At 37.5% G+C, this 17,213-nt stretch overlaps 1 protein-coding gene across 9 annotated transcripts in view; it reads left to right on the top strand.

Moving 5' to 3' along the window:
- The window catches only part of MCTP2 (multiple C2 and transmembrane domain containing 2), a 223,464-nt gene that overhangs the window by 134,118 nt on the left and 72,133 nt on the right, over positions 1 to 17,213 (top strand). For all 9 annotated transcript variants that reach the window (XR_011497588.1, XM_044762457.2, XM_014842505.3 and 6 more), the window contains 3 exons: positions 6,648 to 6,749; positions 8,719 to 8,793; positions 10,909 to 11,028. Coding sequence is in view for 8 of the 9 variants with exons in the window: in XM_044762457.2 (XP_044618392.1) it covers positions 6,648 to 6,749; positions 8,719 to 8,793; positions 10,909 to 11,028 (297 nt within the window). In the remaining variant the exon portion in view is untranslated. The remainder of the gene's footprint in view (positions 1 to 6,647; positions 6,750 to 8,718; positions 8,794 to 10,908; positions 11,029 to 17,213) is intronic.

The following is a 17,213-nucleotide window of genomic DNA, read 5'->3' on the forward strand; positions in this document are numbered from 1 at the left end:
AATGCTTAAGACTTACCTGAGGAAGTTCGAGAACTGTACTGAAGGATGTGACAAAAGGCTAAATAATTGGAGATCATTTAATGCATAATAAACTTGAAGCCTGAAGTCACTGAGGAAAGGATGGACTAAGTGATTTCTATGTACATGATTCTGGGAAAATGGGTTGCTTTTCCATCAGGGGAAAATGTGTCAGTGTGTTAGACCAAACACAATAGCTATTTCAAGATGGATTAAAGGTCAAGCACTTGAAACAAACTGTAAATAAAACTATAAAATAATGGGGAAATCCTATGTAAGCAAAGTGAAGCGAGAATAACAAAGGAAAAAAAAAAACGTTAAGATGTCAAGATGGCAAGAACCAAAATTGCCACTGTAAATTAAAAGACAAAGGAGAGACTGGCGAAAAATACTTGTAGCATAAAACCAAATGGATGATGTCACTAACGTAAAAGGTTGTTTCTTTTTAATCAGTAAGAAAAAGGCAAGTCAACCTAGGAGAAAAGTTAATTCAAAGAAGTAGAAATTGGAATAGCTAAAAAGCATGTGACAGGCTCATGCTTTATTTAACCATGATTGTGGTTGTCAGGAGTGCAGAAGATGGAGCCATGCCACCTGATTTGGCACGCAGTCTTCTCCTCTAACTGGCTGTGTGATTTTTGACAAGTTACTTAACCTCTCTGTCTCCATTTCCTCCTTGATGAAATGAAGATATTATCGTAATACCTTCATTGGAGGTCTATGGTGAGGACTGATATGGTTTGGTAAATGTGAAGTGAGTACAGTAACACACAGTAAACATTTATAATATAAGCTATCATCTTCATCACCCTTGTTTTAGTAAATTAAATGATCAAATTAGTTTAAGCAATCAGATTAACAAATAGTAAATATTTTTAATTAGCAGTGATAATTAGTTGTAGAAAAAAGGACTCTCAAATGCTGTTGGAGGGAGCATGACTTGCTATAAGGCTTGTAGAAAGCACCTTGATGAAATGGATTAAAATTTAATATACACATATCTTTGAGTACTTATCTTCTGGGTATCTATTCTAGAGAGGAAACTGGGACTCAGAGAGCTACAGTAATTACCCATGGTCACACAGATGCTAAATGCCAGAAATGGGAATTGAATCCAAGTCTGTCTGTTTTCACAGCCCTACCGTGGCCCACTGTTAATAAACATATGAAAGATAATGTTCAGTTACATCACTTATAAAAAAGCACATATTACAACAACCTGAGGCCATTTTATTCCTATGAAATTGCTGTATATTAAATAAAAATGCCTATGGTTGGCAAAGTTGCAAGGAAATGGACAGGCTCATTCACTGAGGCCAGGAGTATAAATGTTATATAGCATTTTAGGAGGGCAAATTGGCAGTGCTTGCCAAAGCCGTAAAACGAGGCGCATCCTATGACTCAGCAGTTCCACCTCTAGGAATTTATTCTCGGAGTGAATCATGGATGCCTAAAGATATCTGTGTATAAATTCATCACAGTGTTTGTAATTGTTAAATATTGGAAGCATTCTTACAGTGGAGGATTGCTTAAGGTAGGTATAGAATATTTGTAAAGATCTATTCAAAATTATGTAGAAGAATCTATTATTACATTAGGGAATGTTTCCCATACTTTTTGTTTTTTAATTTAAAAGACAAGTGATTAAAAACTATATAAATTAAAATAAGACTGAAAATAGATGTTAACAGCAATTTCTAGGTACTTGTCGCTGTTCTTAGGGTTTTTTCTTGATTATTTCACAACAGCCTCTGAGATATGTATCATTTTGTACTCACATTTTATAGATTAGGAAATTGAAGAACAGAGAAGTTATGTAACTTATCCAGAGTTATCCAGCCATGCTGTGGCCACGCCAGAATTTAAACTCAGTTCATCTGCCTCTAGAGTCTCAAATTTTGGCCAATGACTATGATCCTATTTTTATAAGATAAACACATACAAATATACATTAAAAACTAAAGATGTGTTTATTTGTTAAAAATGTAATGTAAAAATTGTTTTCTTTAACCTTTTTTGTAAATTTTGCACAATCCTTACAATTAATATATGTTACATTCGTAAAGATAGCTTATATTTTAGAGAGAGAAGTTGATAAGAAATGCTGGCTACACCAGGTTTTCTGCCATTTCCTAAGTTCGGAGCAGACAGTAAATGGGATGGATTGCCTGGGAACGGAGAAGAGCTGAGGTTTAAGTGAAGAGTGTCTGGGGTGATGAGCTCAGTGCTGCCTCTGCTGGCTGCTGGTTGACTTTGTGTCCAGGCAAACAATGACTGTGGGCGTTTTAATCCCTCTTGCTGTCTCTAACTCATGCCATTGGAAGCAGGCCTAATTGCAAGTGGCGACGTGAATGTGAATCACTACCAAGGAAAGCATATTTCTTTTCCTCTTGCCCAGCCACGTGTCTGTCCTCATGATAATTCATTGGAGAGTCACTTTGCGTGCGCATCAACTGGTGTATTGTGGTGGCGTCACATTGTTTTCCCTTCTGTGTAGAATGAAAAGCATCTGATAGAGTAATGCTTATTTACGCCCAAATGGTCTCCATTTTCTTATGCGAAGGTCAAACTGTGAGGGAATCTATATGACTCTCTAGCTTGGATTTTGATCTTGAACGTGTATCTTTCCTCCCTAAGCCAACTGATGGGTTTATTCCATCATACTGATTCTGATTAACTCTGCTATTGAATCAGTTGATATCTTGTTACATCAAAGAATTTTATAGTAAAGCATAATAATGATAATTCTTTAAAAAGAGTTCCAGATGAGAAAAAGATTTGTTCTCTGTTCTTGCGTACCAACCTCTCTTATATGCCGATTATAAAAGAGTTTAGTTTTCTTAGATAGTGAATATAATATTTCTTTGACTCACCAATTAATTTTATAACCCAACTTTTCAAAAATTCTTTGTATTTACTATGCTTAAAGCTTGTTTAAGCAGATTTAAAATTCTATATAGAAGAAAAATTGAATAGTTTAAAGATGATTTGAGGTCAGATTAAAACTCAAATCAGACTATCTTCTATGTAACTTGTCCTCTGGCTCCAAAATCCTGAATTATTACTCAGAAACAGACTTACTGCACTTTTCATTCACTGGCTAGTTTAACTAGGAATTAATTGTTAGCATGCTCTGGATAAAAGCTTTTAGATGTATCCTATTGTTTCTGAAAATAATGTAAAGGGACATAAAAGTGTCCATTTCCTTGATTGTGAAAGTTGCATTCCTAATTAGGTTACATCTATATTACTGTCCTGCAGAGATGCCTTCCCCAAATTATTGCTTAATAGCTGCACTCTTCACCTATGAAAAGGCCAGTGCGTTTGCAAAGATGTGTCATAAGTCACTTGGAAAAGTTTTCTTGTAACACTGAATTTAAAGACATTATCTAGTATTATTTTTTAATTATTTTATTGAGGTCACATTGGCTTATAACATTGTGTAAATTTCAGGTGTACATTACTATATATCAGTTTCTGTAGAGACTGCTTCCTGTTCACCACCAATAGTCCAGTTTTTATCCTTCACCGTACATATATGCCCCTTTACCTCTTTTACCTTCCCCCGACCCATTCTTCTCTGGTAACCACCAGTCTGTTCTCCTTGGCTTTGTGTTTGTTTATATTCCGCATATGAGTGAAATCATATGGTATTTGTCCTTATTTATGGCTGAGTAGTATTCCATTCATATATATATATATATATATATTTTTAGATATCACATCTTCTTTATCCATTCATCTGTTGATGGGCATTTGAGTTGCTTCCATGAAAGACTATTATTTTATCTGGTGACCCTTATATTTGAGTGAAATGAAAGCCTCCCAGATTCCAGCCCAAGAAGACTCTGCAAATGACCTTAGAGACCTCCTTTTGTCATAAATTGAAAACCGTATCGTTCCTTTTTGCCTTGACTGACAGAGATCTCAAAATTCAGCTTAGACCTTAATTGGAGCAACTATTTCATACCTAAAGATGAAAGTATGTATAGAGTCTCTGCTATAAATTTTCTTTTGGCTGTGTTTAATTGTCCTATTTAATAGAGATTTTAAAATTATAAACTGCTAGAAATAATTCTCAGAGTTCTAAGTATAAATAATAAACATAGTTCTTGGCAGGAAGAATATATGTTTAGTTGTCATTTCCTGTTATATAAATACTCTCATTTGGGGTGTTCGGCAAATTGGGATGTTACAGAACTTTTTATCCCGTATTCTCATGTTGGAAATTCAATTATGTAAAGACTATGGTAAAGGAAAATATTTAAAACATAGTCTCTTTGGTTACTATTTCAGCTTAATTTTGACACTAAATATTCAAATGCTTTGACCTATTTTTAGCCCAAACGTATCCCAAATATAATGAAATATTAAGTAGTAGATTTCCTCTTTCCCTTATTCTTTACCTTTTCCCGAAAGATATTCCTTATGGCAGATAGCCTGAAACAGTGGAATCAACCAAATGTTCATCAATAGGAGAATTAATAAATTGTGGTTTATTCACTTTTTGTGCAATTTAAAGAAACGAGACAGAGCTATATGCTGATAGAAATTATCAAAGCAAATTGATAGATACAAAATGGAGTTGCAAAATACATACACCTTGACACTTGGCACAAAGTGTAAAATACTTTTTTCAGGGATATATTTATGAACATAAATCAAAATTTTGGGAGGATACATGCCAAATTCTTATCTAATTTCCATCCGGGGAAGGAATTGTGATATTTATGGAAGTTCAAAGGGATTTTAGTTTTTTTATGTAATTTTTCAAACTTTTTACAAATTTTTAAACTTGTAATTTATATATTTTAAGATGATGTTATATTGAAATGCCAAACCTGAATAGCCTTAATTATATCTCTGGTTTTGAAAATTGCCTTAGTGTCCCTAGGCGGATTCTGAGTTTTGCTGACCCAAGACTAGGACATTGAGAAAGAGGAAACGATCATTTACTAAATCAGAAAAAAAACAACAAAAAGTTTCTTTTACTATAGAAGATTTCTTTTTATACTGATACCTCTTGTTCTTCTGCTGACCTTCCCTCACCCTTAAGAAATCATGGAAATTTTAAGCTAACGGTACAATGACTGTGGGTTGAGGCAAAGCTCAACTGGACCGAAGTCAGCTTGGCACATTGTCATGCTGTTTTTGTATTTATTTCTTTCAACTTTAACACCCACATTTTATTAAGTGAGACTGTGGATAAAAGAGGAAGCTCAGAATCCTGTTTGGACACCGTTTAGGAAGGAAACCAGGTCTTTATGGGGCACCCCCTTCCCCTTAGCCACTGGCCAGGAAAACCATCTTTCTGTTTAAAACCTATTCAGTCTGAGAGAGGTGGGGTGACTTTGGGAAGGAAGGTGACCTCTCCCTTGTAAAGTGGAATGGCTCTGTTTCCCCTCATGACTTATTCAACTCATTTCCACCACTGTTTATAAGAACACTTGTGCTGAATGCTTGTAGTGACAGCAATAGTCATTTAAAATATGGTTCAAATTTCATGGCCTCAAATTTCCTGTGTTATTTCGAATCTTGGACCTTACAATCCCAAATGGAGCTTTTGGTCAGCTCGGGTTTTGCCGATGGCCTTTAGGAGTTACCAGGCATGCTTCTTATAAGCCAGAAGTTTAATCAATACATATGCTACTACTGTGTGTACTCAGAGCATGGCTGCTATCAAACCTGAAAAGAAGATGCCTTAATGGGAGTCAGGTTGTTTCCAAAAGGATACAGGAGATGTTTTTCTTAGATGTCTTACATGCTGTGGCCCGCAGGTAGTTAGTGTATGGAACTAATATGAGATGCTGGCCCAGAGAGGATCTCAGAGGAACTTGTGCCTTTTGAAAGTTTTTGGATTGTGACCTCAACTTTAGCTACACTGATTTATTTAATGTGCATTGCTCTGTGGCTCTGAAACACTGATCATTTTTTAAAACTTGGTTCCTTTATTCATTTCTGAAAAATATCTCAATAACCTTTTTATTTTTGAAAAATTTTAGCTCTATAGAAAAGATGTAAAGATAAGACAGAGTTCCCATATACCCCTCACCTAGTTTCCCACAGTGTTAACATCTTACATTGCCATGATACACTTATCAAAACCAAAAAATCTGACATTGTACATTACTATTAAGTAAACTCTGGTCTTTATTTGGGTTCTACCAATTTTTCCACTAATGGCCTTTTTCTGTTCCAGGATCCAACTCAGGGTACCACACTACATTTAGTCATCTTATCTCCTTAATCTTCTGATTTATGACAGTTTCCAAGTTTTTCCTTTTTCCCATGACCTTGGCAATCTTATGGAGTACTGGCCAGGAATTTTGTAGGATATTCATCATTTTTTAATAAATAAAAATGTATAACCTCTGGGATTTTTGAAAGAAAGCCTGAATAGACTTAGTAATAATTTGTACCACTAATTTTCCATTAATACACCAGTTTCAGCCTGGTAATTTTTCACTTTATCTTTTTATTAGTTACAACAGCACTCTAGAATTAAAAGTTGGTTTATGATGGATTTAATATTTGCATCATCTGTGTGTCCATTCTGCATCCTCAGCTTTGCCTGTTCATCCAGTTTAAACCCCACAGAAAGTTTGTATTTTGTCTGTTGTTTATGACAGATTCGAGATGGACAACCAAATTGTTACGTGCTAAAGAATAAAGATTTAGAACAAGCTTTTAAAGGAGTTATTTACTTGGAGATGGACCTCATATATAATCCGGTAAGTTTATCTGGCTCATACCTCCCACATTCTCTGCAGCTCAAGTAAAAGGTGACCAGCCTGGAGAGGCTGAAATCAATGTAAGATGTTTCAGAATTGTTGCAGCTAGAGAGAGAGCAGTGTTTTAAAACTTAGCCGTAAAATCAGTGCTGGACTCTCCAGTTTCAACTGCTCTTAATCCAGTTGAGCCAGGAGAATTGATGGTGTTTAATTCTCCGTAAATCTAAATGGCAAGGAAAAAAATGAAAAATAAAGGAGAAAATTAGTTTTTTAGTTTTATTCCCTGTGATCTTCATCTAAGGCGATAGTTGGCTATTGGACAGAGAGGTTTTCAAGCCTCTGTCACATTATTTAATTGTTGTAGTAGATGTCCTGCCATCCAATATTACCAAGACAAGTAGTTACTCAATTGGAAACTGTAGTTAAAGGAGGAATTTTTTTAAGTGTATCTTAAACCTTAGGTTAATGTGAAATATATGAATATACATTTGTTTGCCCATCTTTAGGTGTGGGCCCAAAATCATTTTTTTTGGCATTGATTTGTTATTTTTACTTCTACAACATATTCTTTACATAATACACCCAAGACATCTATGGTAATTTCTAGTTTCACTTTCTTTGAGGAGGATATATACTTTAAAGACATTCACAGAACAATCAATATAGAATTCTTCCAGATTGTTTTTCCATATAGTCAATTCCTCAATAACAGTATGTTTGTAGTGACCCACCTTTATGAAGGCTTTCTCGAGCAACATAAATTTCAACTCTTTTGGTCTGTGCTTGTATTTCATTGATTTATATAATAATTAAAATATAGAATTGCAATCATGGGTAAACTGGCATAAATAGATTTTGGAATTAGCACAGTTGATTCTTGGTGGGCGTACAATTCAACTGTTGTGAGCAGAAATTGTAGGCATGCAGGAAAAGGGCCTACTTCGCTGTGAGCATTCACATGCCATGGTGTCAACAGTAGATTCTAGAAGGGGTAAGAAGAGCACAGTTTGATCCAGATAGTGGTATAAATGGATGTAGAGTAATGGAGCTTTGAAGTAATTATAAGAATGACTGCCATTTTTTGGCCACCTATAATGTGCCAGGCTCTGACATTATTCCATTTAATCCTCACAATAAACCTGGTAAATAGGTATCATGAATGCCATTTTATGATGAGCAAATGGAATTAAACAGAGGAGCTGATTTGCTAATAAATGAGTGAGTCAGCAAAGAGATCCAGATCTTTCTGACTCTATGATTATTCCCATGCTGCACTGCTTCTCGTTTAGTGTCTTTAGGGAATTGTTTATAAAATCAATGGCAGGAGAATTTTCTATTTTCTTCCCAGTAATGCTGGAACTCTGGGCACAGTCTCCAGTGTGGGGGGCTATTGTTAATTCCTCTTGTTCCCCATAGCTTCCCCTTTCTCTTCACGGACATCGTATGTGCATGTTACACCACAGCTCACCCTTTATCTCCTATTTCCTTTTGACAAGCACTTGCATATAGACTGGACACAGGTGAAACCTGAGTTTTAGGGGGGAAAAGTCTTAAATAGAAAATATGTTAGTGAAATGATTTTCCAGTTGTCCATTTGATGTAGTGGAGAAGGACTCGAATTCTTCTCTTTGAGGTTTTTCTCAGTATGGTGATTTAGACAAACCTAAATCCATCAGTTTGAGAACTTCATGAACCCAGTCCCTGCAGTGGTTTAAAATAGCTCCATTGATTCGCAAAGTGGATACAGCCCCCTGGAGTCTCCCATGCAGTCTGACCCACGTGAGTCAGGCTGACGTGATGTCCCCAGAAACACATTCAAAGCACAGGGGTGGCCACCATTTCTCTGCTCCCTGCTAAAGGCCTTAGGTCAGTGGGTATTGGTTTCCATGTTCTTCAAGTCTTTAAGAAGAAAAGGAGAAGAATGAAGTCCATATAAATTCTGCTCTTTTTAACAATGATGTCTTTCTAGATCAAAGCAAGTATTAGGACCTTTACTCCTAGAGAGAAACGCTTTGCTGAAGATGGCCGCAAGCTATCCAAAAAGGTAGGTCTGTACGGTGAACTGGCTTGTGGGTACACTCAGCACCCAGCACCCCAAGTACTTAATTGTCATTACTTCTTTGCATCTCTCCCTCTCTCTCTCCCCTCCCTATCTCTTCATTCCTTTCTGCTTGTCTCCATTTCTCATCCTAAAGGAGGACTTCAGTCAGTCCAATAAGAAGGAGAAGACTTGAAACATAGCTACTGGATAAAGCAGAGGTGTCAGCCCTTTGCTAATCTCCTGCGTTGTTCTATCAACAAACATTCCTAGCCTTAAGCCTGCATAAACATTCTCCGGAGTTTACTTGTCCTGTCTGCCCCTCTTTAATTGCAGCCATTTTCATCTTAGTCCTTCGAAGTTGCAAGGAAGTATTCTGCCCACGGAGTCCATAAAGGGATTAACCCAGTGGATCTTTAGAGACGTCTAGCCTTGGATTCTACCACAGCTGCTCCTGCCACTTTCGTGTTGTCTCAATTTAGGATGTGTTGGCATTTGCCTCATGTGAAATTCACTCTCTCTCCCTCTACCTGTCACCCTTAATTCCTCTCTCATCAGTTCAACAAAAAGTGAAGATCAGTCCGGGAGGTTTCACATTTTTTTAACATGACCTTTGCATTTCTTTTCAGAGTCCCTCCCTATCCTATTCAGAAACAGTTCAGAATCTCACTCAGTACCTATTGTCCCTCTTTGGTTGTGTAACAAAGAACAAAGTGTCCCTTTTTAAAGTGTTTATTACTTCCAGCACTTCCTGTGTGGTGAGCAGCTGTGGGTTACATAAAGCGGTTAAATATAAAGGCATCTCATCATCCTTTTGTTTCCCATAACTTCTGGGCACACTTGGGAAAGACCTTCAGCGTCTTTTGAAGAGAGCATCCCAAATGTTTTGTTTCTGTCTGCCATAACATTGAGTGTAATATTTATTTTATGTAATCTGAGTAAACGTCTTATTTTTGTATTATTATTAATGCCTTTTGCTCTATTTACTTGAAAGTTAAAACCTGAGTTGAAGTAGGTGGGGTAGCTGCTTTGCAAACACACTGAAATGAATCTGCCTACGCCTGGGAGAGAAGACATTTCCTTTCCAAACACACCTCCATGGGGGGTGGGCTGGGCCCAGGGAGCACCAGGAGATTTGGGGCTGAGGTCCTGGGGTATGTTAGGATCCCCCCCTTGTGCCTCTCGCCACTAAGTGTCCCCAGATTTTCATAAAGTTGAAACTCGTGCTTATGATGCAAATTCTTAAAAGCACTTACTGTGTGACAGGCGTTTTTCTAAGCCCTTACTTCTCTCCATAATCTGCAAGGTAAGTACTAAAATCAACCCCACTGAATAAGAGAGAGATTAAGAAACTGGCCCAGAGGCCTGCCCGGTGGCACAGTGGTTAAGTGTGCACATTCGGCTTCTCGGTGGCCTGGGGTTTGCTGGTTCGGATCCCGGGTGTGGACATGACACTGCTTGGCAGAAGCCATGCTGTGGTAGGCGTCCCACGTATAAAGTAGAGGAAGATGGGCATGGATGTTAGCTCAGGGCCAGTCTTCCTCAGAAAAAAGAGGAGGATTGAAAGTAGTTAGCTCAGGGCTAATCTTCCTCAAAAAAAGAAAAGAAAAGAAACTGGCCCAAAGTTGCACAGCTAGAAGAACTGGATTCCCTTTCTAGAACTATACTTGCCTCTAGACTTTTTCTTCTGGACTAGATGAACTGAAATACTTGTACATTTCTACTATAAATGTATCCATTTCCTTCCAAGCTAGACAACATAGACACTCATTCCCATTCTTTCTGTCTCTCTCTCAAACACACACACACACACACAGACACAAATTCACACACACCAGAAGCCTGGGTGCTGAAGCTTTAACCAGCTCAGTTTTGTGCTGAACATTATTGAAAGATGCTACCCTCCATCAAAGGAGCTATAAAATGCATCGGATTTTCTTTTCCTCTATGGATGGTCATATTTTAAAAAGAATTTTAGAAGTATTAGGACTTTTCCTTTCTATTATTATTTTAATTGGCAGCTATACAAAATATAATTTAAATGGCCATGCTGGCAGATCTAAAGAGCATACTTGGAGTACTTAAATCTAGTTCCCTGTTTTTCCATTTTTTTTTAATCAGATCTTATCAAGAGATGCAGACCGTGTGAAAAGAATCACCATGGCAATATGGAATACAATACAGTTCCTTAAAAGCTGCTTCCAGTGGGAATCCACATTGAGAAGTGCAATAGCATTCGTGGTAAGCTTCCTTTTTTATGTTCAAATTATTTGCTTCTGAGTCCCAGATCCAAATGCAGACGGGTTTTATTTTACTGACATAAAGCAGAATGATAACACATCCAACATAGCTGAAGTTTACACCTGTAAGGAAACTTTAAAACGTAAAAGTATGCATTCGTCTTTCTAAAATATATTACAGCATAGGTGATTATGTAGGTGATGTCTTTTTAAGACTGTACTTAAGTCGAATTTACCCTTAAATTACCCAAATCTTACTCATGTGCTATCTCTTGGTAAGTTTAAGAGATCTAATTATATATATATATTTCAATGTTTTTGTGGTAGTTACTATAACCATGTTTGTATAGTCCCTACCTTGTCTGTATTTCTCTCCTTCTATACCAGTAAATACCAGTGTTTTTTGAAAAACCACATGACTAAATTGCTCTAATTCATGATTTAAGTAAATCATTCACAGATTTTGATAGAAAAAAATTATTCATATCAAACCAATTGAGACATAACTGATCACTGCACATTCTAAGTTGACTCAACACCACAAAGGAGAACTGCCAGTGTATGTGAAATGCACTCTTACTTCTCTCTGATAGCACTGGCCATCCTTATGAGCGTAGTAAAGCCGCAGAATCTCAGAGCTACGAGAGACCTCACAATCACCTAAGCCAGCCACTGACAGTCCAAGAATCTCGTAAGGACATGAAAGTTGGCGCAGTGCCCTCACTTTATGTCTCAGGGCATTCTCCTTCATTGGTGAAGGGGCTCTTCCTGCATCATACCAGTGATGTCCGACATGGGAGGAGAAACCAAGTCTCTCAACTGCTAATCTTGTACATTTTGTTTTATGCCATTAATTTCTGTACCTGAATGGTCTGAGTCGTGATCCTCAGTAAGTCATGATCGTGGTTCTTCTGTCTCCTGTTTTCTGTTGTCAATGCTCTCTTCTACCTCATGTCCTCATTAAAAAAAAAAAAAAAGCCCAAGATGTCAGTGGGTTCAAGGTGACTCCCACCTTTATTAGGCAAACAGGTATATCAGCTCCATAAGAGGCCTTTTTCTTTGCCATTGGAGAACATTCTGTTTGGTCTAGTTAATTTTAGTTTTTCATTGCTTCAGGATGTAGAGGACCTGTGAAGGCTGCAGCCTTGACCTATAATGTACTTTTTCTTTGGTCTGAAGTTGCCAAAACAATTGGCCTTAACAAAAACATGAAGAAGGATTTCATTAATCCGTATTTGTCTTTGTCTTGGCATTCATTCACGCGCTTCCCTTTCTCATGCTCTCCTCAGCTGAGGGCATCATGTCTTGGGTTCCTCTTCAATCTCCCCATCTGAATTCTCTTTAAAAACTTTCCATGGAATGTTCTGTGATTCTGGACAGAAGAAGAAAGTCAACACAACTGGTGGCTTCTTCCAGTCAGCACCCCAGCCAGCCCTTGCGAGGAGGAGAGGATTTCCTCTTCTTGAGCTTAGGTTTCTGGCACTGTGATTTTTAGAAAAACAGAGATCTGTTGCACTGGATTACGTATGGGAATGACAGAAATGATTAATGGGCTGTCGGCTTGATCTGGAGAGAGATTAGAACAAATGAATAGAAATAAGTTGTCTAATAGAGGGGACTTCTGAACGGGAAGGAAGCCTTGGCAGTGGGGCCACATCTGCACTGCCTGTGCCCTGAGTATGTCCTCTCTGTGGATGCCACACGGCAGATCCCTCTGCCAAGCTGGTGGATGCAGACTGCCACATCATCCTTTCAAATCTCTAAGGCCTACAGAATGGAAAATAAATGTGATGCTCTTATTGCTGGCTCGCTAAAGTGTAATTTTGCAAGGATACGTGAGGATATGACACTGTGGGTGGCCCCACTTATGTGTGTATGGGCACCATTTTGTTTTGGACATGATTGAAGGAAGGCACAATCAATTAGGAAGGATACATGCATGAACTCTCTCTCTGAATATTCCTGAAGGTCCTGGAATGAAGAGTGCTCACTTAAACACCTTAAGTTTTCAGTTTTAATTTGAAACTCTCCATGTGAATGTTGTTCTCACATTTACTTTAACCAGCGTGGTGATCTCAGAGCTACAGCAGATATAGAGAGGTGGCTCTCTCTCCTCCCTAAGCCAATGAAGTCTAGTTTTACTAGAGAATATTTTTGTTACTAATATCATGACAGTCCTTCCAAAAGTATTTCTGCTTTTAAAGTAAGAACATATAAAGAAAATGCAGTTTTAGGATAAAGTAAAAAATATATTTGTCTCCCTTTTGTAAAAAATAAGATTATAGGTAGCCAAGCCTTCATTGTTTTGGAAAACATTTTGCTTCCATGGATCTTGCTTACAGACTTCTGTTAGCGTCCTGTACTGTACTGATAGGCGATCCACACCTGGAGGCCACCGTTGGCTGTAGGGCTGTGGCCCTGACTTTCGGAGACTCCATTAAGGGCTGTCTTTCTGCAAAATGTTGGATCATCAGGTGCCCTGGGCCAGAGAGCGAGGAAGAGAGACTGTGACTCTGAAGCCTGGCTCCTTCTCTTCCTTGCTGCGCTGTCGAGAGTGCTATCTTTCTCGTTGGTGGCACACGCTGATGTTCTCCTGTGATTTCCTGAGGACAGAATGCCGTTCCTGGTCTTTATTCATCAATGTCATCATTTGTTCATACTTCATCCACTTACCCTGCCATGATAGGAGCAGAACAATTTCGTGGTGGTCTGAAGCAAGGTCTTAAGTCAAGGATTTATTAAATGGGACTACATTTGAAGGCCTTTCTACATTAGAAATTAGGATAAGTGGTATTTGAGAGTTCACTGCACAGGTGTGAAAAGAACCATTTTGGCTGCACCAGTCCCCAGTGCGGCTTTTCCTTCCGCTAGAGGTACAGTCCGTGACACTCGCACACGGGCTGAGGACAGAACCATAGGAATTTTTTTCTTATGTCTGTTTTGTCAGATAACATAAAATAGCCTATTCACATCATGTTAATATCTCCATTTTCAGATGATACAAAGCATGAATGTTATAGGATTGTGCTTGGTATATTCTGGCTGTTAATTTTAAGACTTTATGAAAGCCAACCGTACATTTTCTGAGGATTCCTATGGATGCGTGTATGAATATATCATGTCTTGTTGAAAGCAGGGGTTAAACAAAAGCAGCCTGTTAAGATCTAGGTCCACCCGCTTTCCAGTCAGAAGTGGATAAGTTTTTTCCTTTTTTCACTCAAAAAGGCATATTCTCAATTTTCCCAAATGACAGACAAATTAATATGAGGTGATGATTTATTGATGGAGGCCAAATGTAACTAAAATATCATGCCTAGAAGAAGCATTATATTTCCTTATGAATGGATTTGTAAATATACGTGCTATTTCACAGACGTGCACATGGTCATTCCAGACAGAGACTTTGAACTCCCGCGATGTTTAACAGCTCATGTCGTACCAGCTCTTACGGTGTCAGGCACCATCCTAAGCATTTTATGAATGTTAACTCATTTAGTTCTTGCAACGACCTGCTGATTTAGGTGCCAGTTATTACCTTCTTTTTACAGATGAGAAAACTGTGTTCATAGAGGTTAAACAAAGTGTCAGTTCCTATGGTTTTAAGAGGCAGAGCTTGCATTTAAACCCAGACCATGGGGCTGTAGAAGTCCATGTGTTTAACCATGGGACATACCGCCTCTCATTGATGCCCAGGACGCAGTGATTGTGGTCCTTGTATCTAGATAGATGATAGTGACTCTAGGGACAACCATATTGGTCATTGTGGATATATATTTAGATGTTGTGAATGGGACGTAAGCCTGTTCCAAGATGCTTTGTGGGAAAGAAACTCTCATTATATGGGTGGGAATAATTCTCAGTCATGGTTATTATATTCACAAGACATGGAGCCAAAATTAAAGAAGCAAAAGGTAGAAATGTCTGTAATATCTTTGGGGAACAGCCTAGGCTCTGGGAATCACATGCATTTGAAATCCTTGGAATCCAGCTGGATGGTCTGGAAAACCTCAGTGCCTGGCTTCAGGCTGAGCCCCAAATTGGAGTCTGAGTTATGTTTTCCCCACTTTTGGGAGAAGCTCTTAGATGATGCAGAAGAGTTTTCAAGGGGACAGTGAAGGCTGAAAACAACCAAATGGAGGAGCCATGGAAGGAATCTATACTTTTCATATTCTTTTCAAGAATTCCAGGTTGTCCAAAATAAGGGATAAGAGTAGAGAAAAGTAACTATCTACATTAATATATTCCTTCAAAATGTCTTGGAATGGTAACTATCAGAGAGATAGGCCCATATTTCTAATGTGTGTGTGTGTGGGTGCTCTATTGTATATCCCCATGTCACAATGCAAATGCATTATTTCGTGACAGTTAAGATGAATTGAATTTGTTCTCAAAAGATAATATCGCGTTGTGATATTTGTATTGTAGAACCAATCATATTTATGGATTTTTTATTTTGTTTTGTTTTTCTGTTGGGTGCTTATATTTTACAATCCCCAATATTGTCCATTTAAAAATCTACAGTTATATCATGGTATAAATGCATTAATTTTTTCATGTGACAAAACATTTACTTGACAGGGGGCATCATCAGAAGATTATTTTAAATAGCAGAGGTTTGCTATTGCTGTAAAAAAGGATTGCCTTTTTCTAGTTCATTTTTCCACCAGTCTTCCAGGCACACACCTATTGCATCAAAGGAGACAAGTCTTTGGGGCATTGATGGATTCCTTATGTTATTAAATTTTTACTTGGACGTTTGATGTTAAAAAGTAATCTAAATCTACCATATATCAATGGGTATCTTCATAAAGCTATGATTTTAACATCTGTGACTTTCTGAATTTTTTGAGTATAGGAAAATGAAGAATTTATTCTTCAGAGTTGACAGGGCCTGCAATATGATACATAATTTAAGGCATCAATCAACCTCCTCCTCCCCAATAAGGTTAAAGATACAATTCTCCACTTTCTTAGTGATACCCCACATTTAACATATACAGAATTCCTAGCTTTTAAAGATCCTAGAATTTTGAGAAATAGGAAATGGTTTGACATTGAACTGAAAAACAACAGCAGCAATAACAGAACTGACCGTTCCAGTACTCATACGTGTGTACACACACACACACACACACACACACACACAGAGAAAGAAGTAGAGGGCTTTTGAGAAACAGAAATTTTTTCTGTGGAACATTTTGTGAGAACATTTTAGTAAAAAATTCATATGAGACCTTGAGAATTGCTTCTGTCCATGATCCCTTCTGTGGCCCAAAGAACATTCCGATTGAATTAACTTTGGTACAAATAACAACTACAATGGAAATTCTATTTTCAGATTGGACTATTAACATAGTGCTGGCCCAATGTTTTTTTGATGCTTTAGATATTTGTGTGTGAACTCTGTCTAAAAGATTTACTTTTCCTGTAAGTTCTATCACCAGTTTATTCACAACTAAATGCACCTGCATTTGATTAAACTTTTGGTGGCAGTTTCCACATCCACCGGAAGTCACAACTGGATGTGCTGAGCAGACGTCACTGCCTGTTAAAGTAGGTGTTTTTGCAGTTGGAGCTCAAAGATTAACAATATTTCCATAAAGCTGAAAAAAAATCCACAGTTAGAATAATATTATGTCTGAAGGAGAAGATTTTTTTAAACATCTTAAATGCATTCATATATACACATATTCAAAATGTGTAAATATATAAAATGCTTAAAATATTTGACAGTTTATTTGTGTTAACATTTGTAAGATGATTTCCCAAATCTTCCTTTTCACAGAGGACTACATAATATACTTTCAAAAATATTTTAAAGTTTTTCTCAGCATTTTTCTCATAAGAACAATCCATCATTGCACATTGTGATTATAATTTTTTACAACATAATTGCACCTTCTATTGACAGCTTCTCAGGCATTAACTAATTATGCCATTTAATAAAATTACAGTAATTGCATTAAAAGATTATCCTGTTGGAAATTTAAAAGGACAATCTTAACTATTTTAGCATATTTTCATGTTTATATTTTCAACCTTATAATTGAGTTACTTTTCCAGACAGACTCATAGCTGCACTGACGGAAATCAGTTGGTATTTTGGAGCATCTCAATTTTGACTAGTAAGCGTTAGATCTTTATTTTTCTCATCCTAGAATAGCAGACATTGCCAGTCTTCGCACA

This window comes from Equus asinus, chromosome 2, assembly GCF_041296235.1.
Source record: "Equus asinus isolate D_3611 breed Donkey chromosome 2, EquAss-T2T_v2, whole genome shotgun sequence".
Taxonomy (NCBI): Eukaryota; Metazoa; Chordata; class Mammalia; order Perissodactyla; family Equidae; genus Equus; species Equus asinus.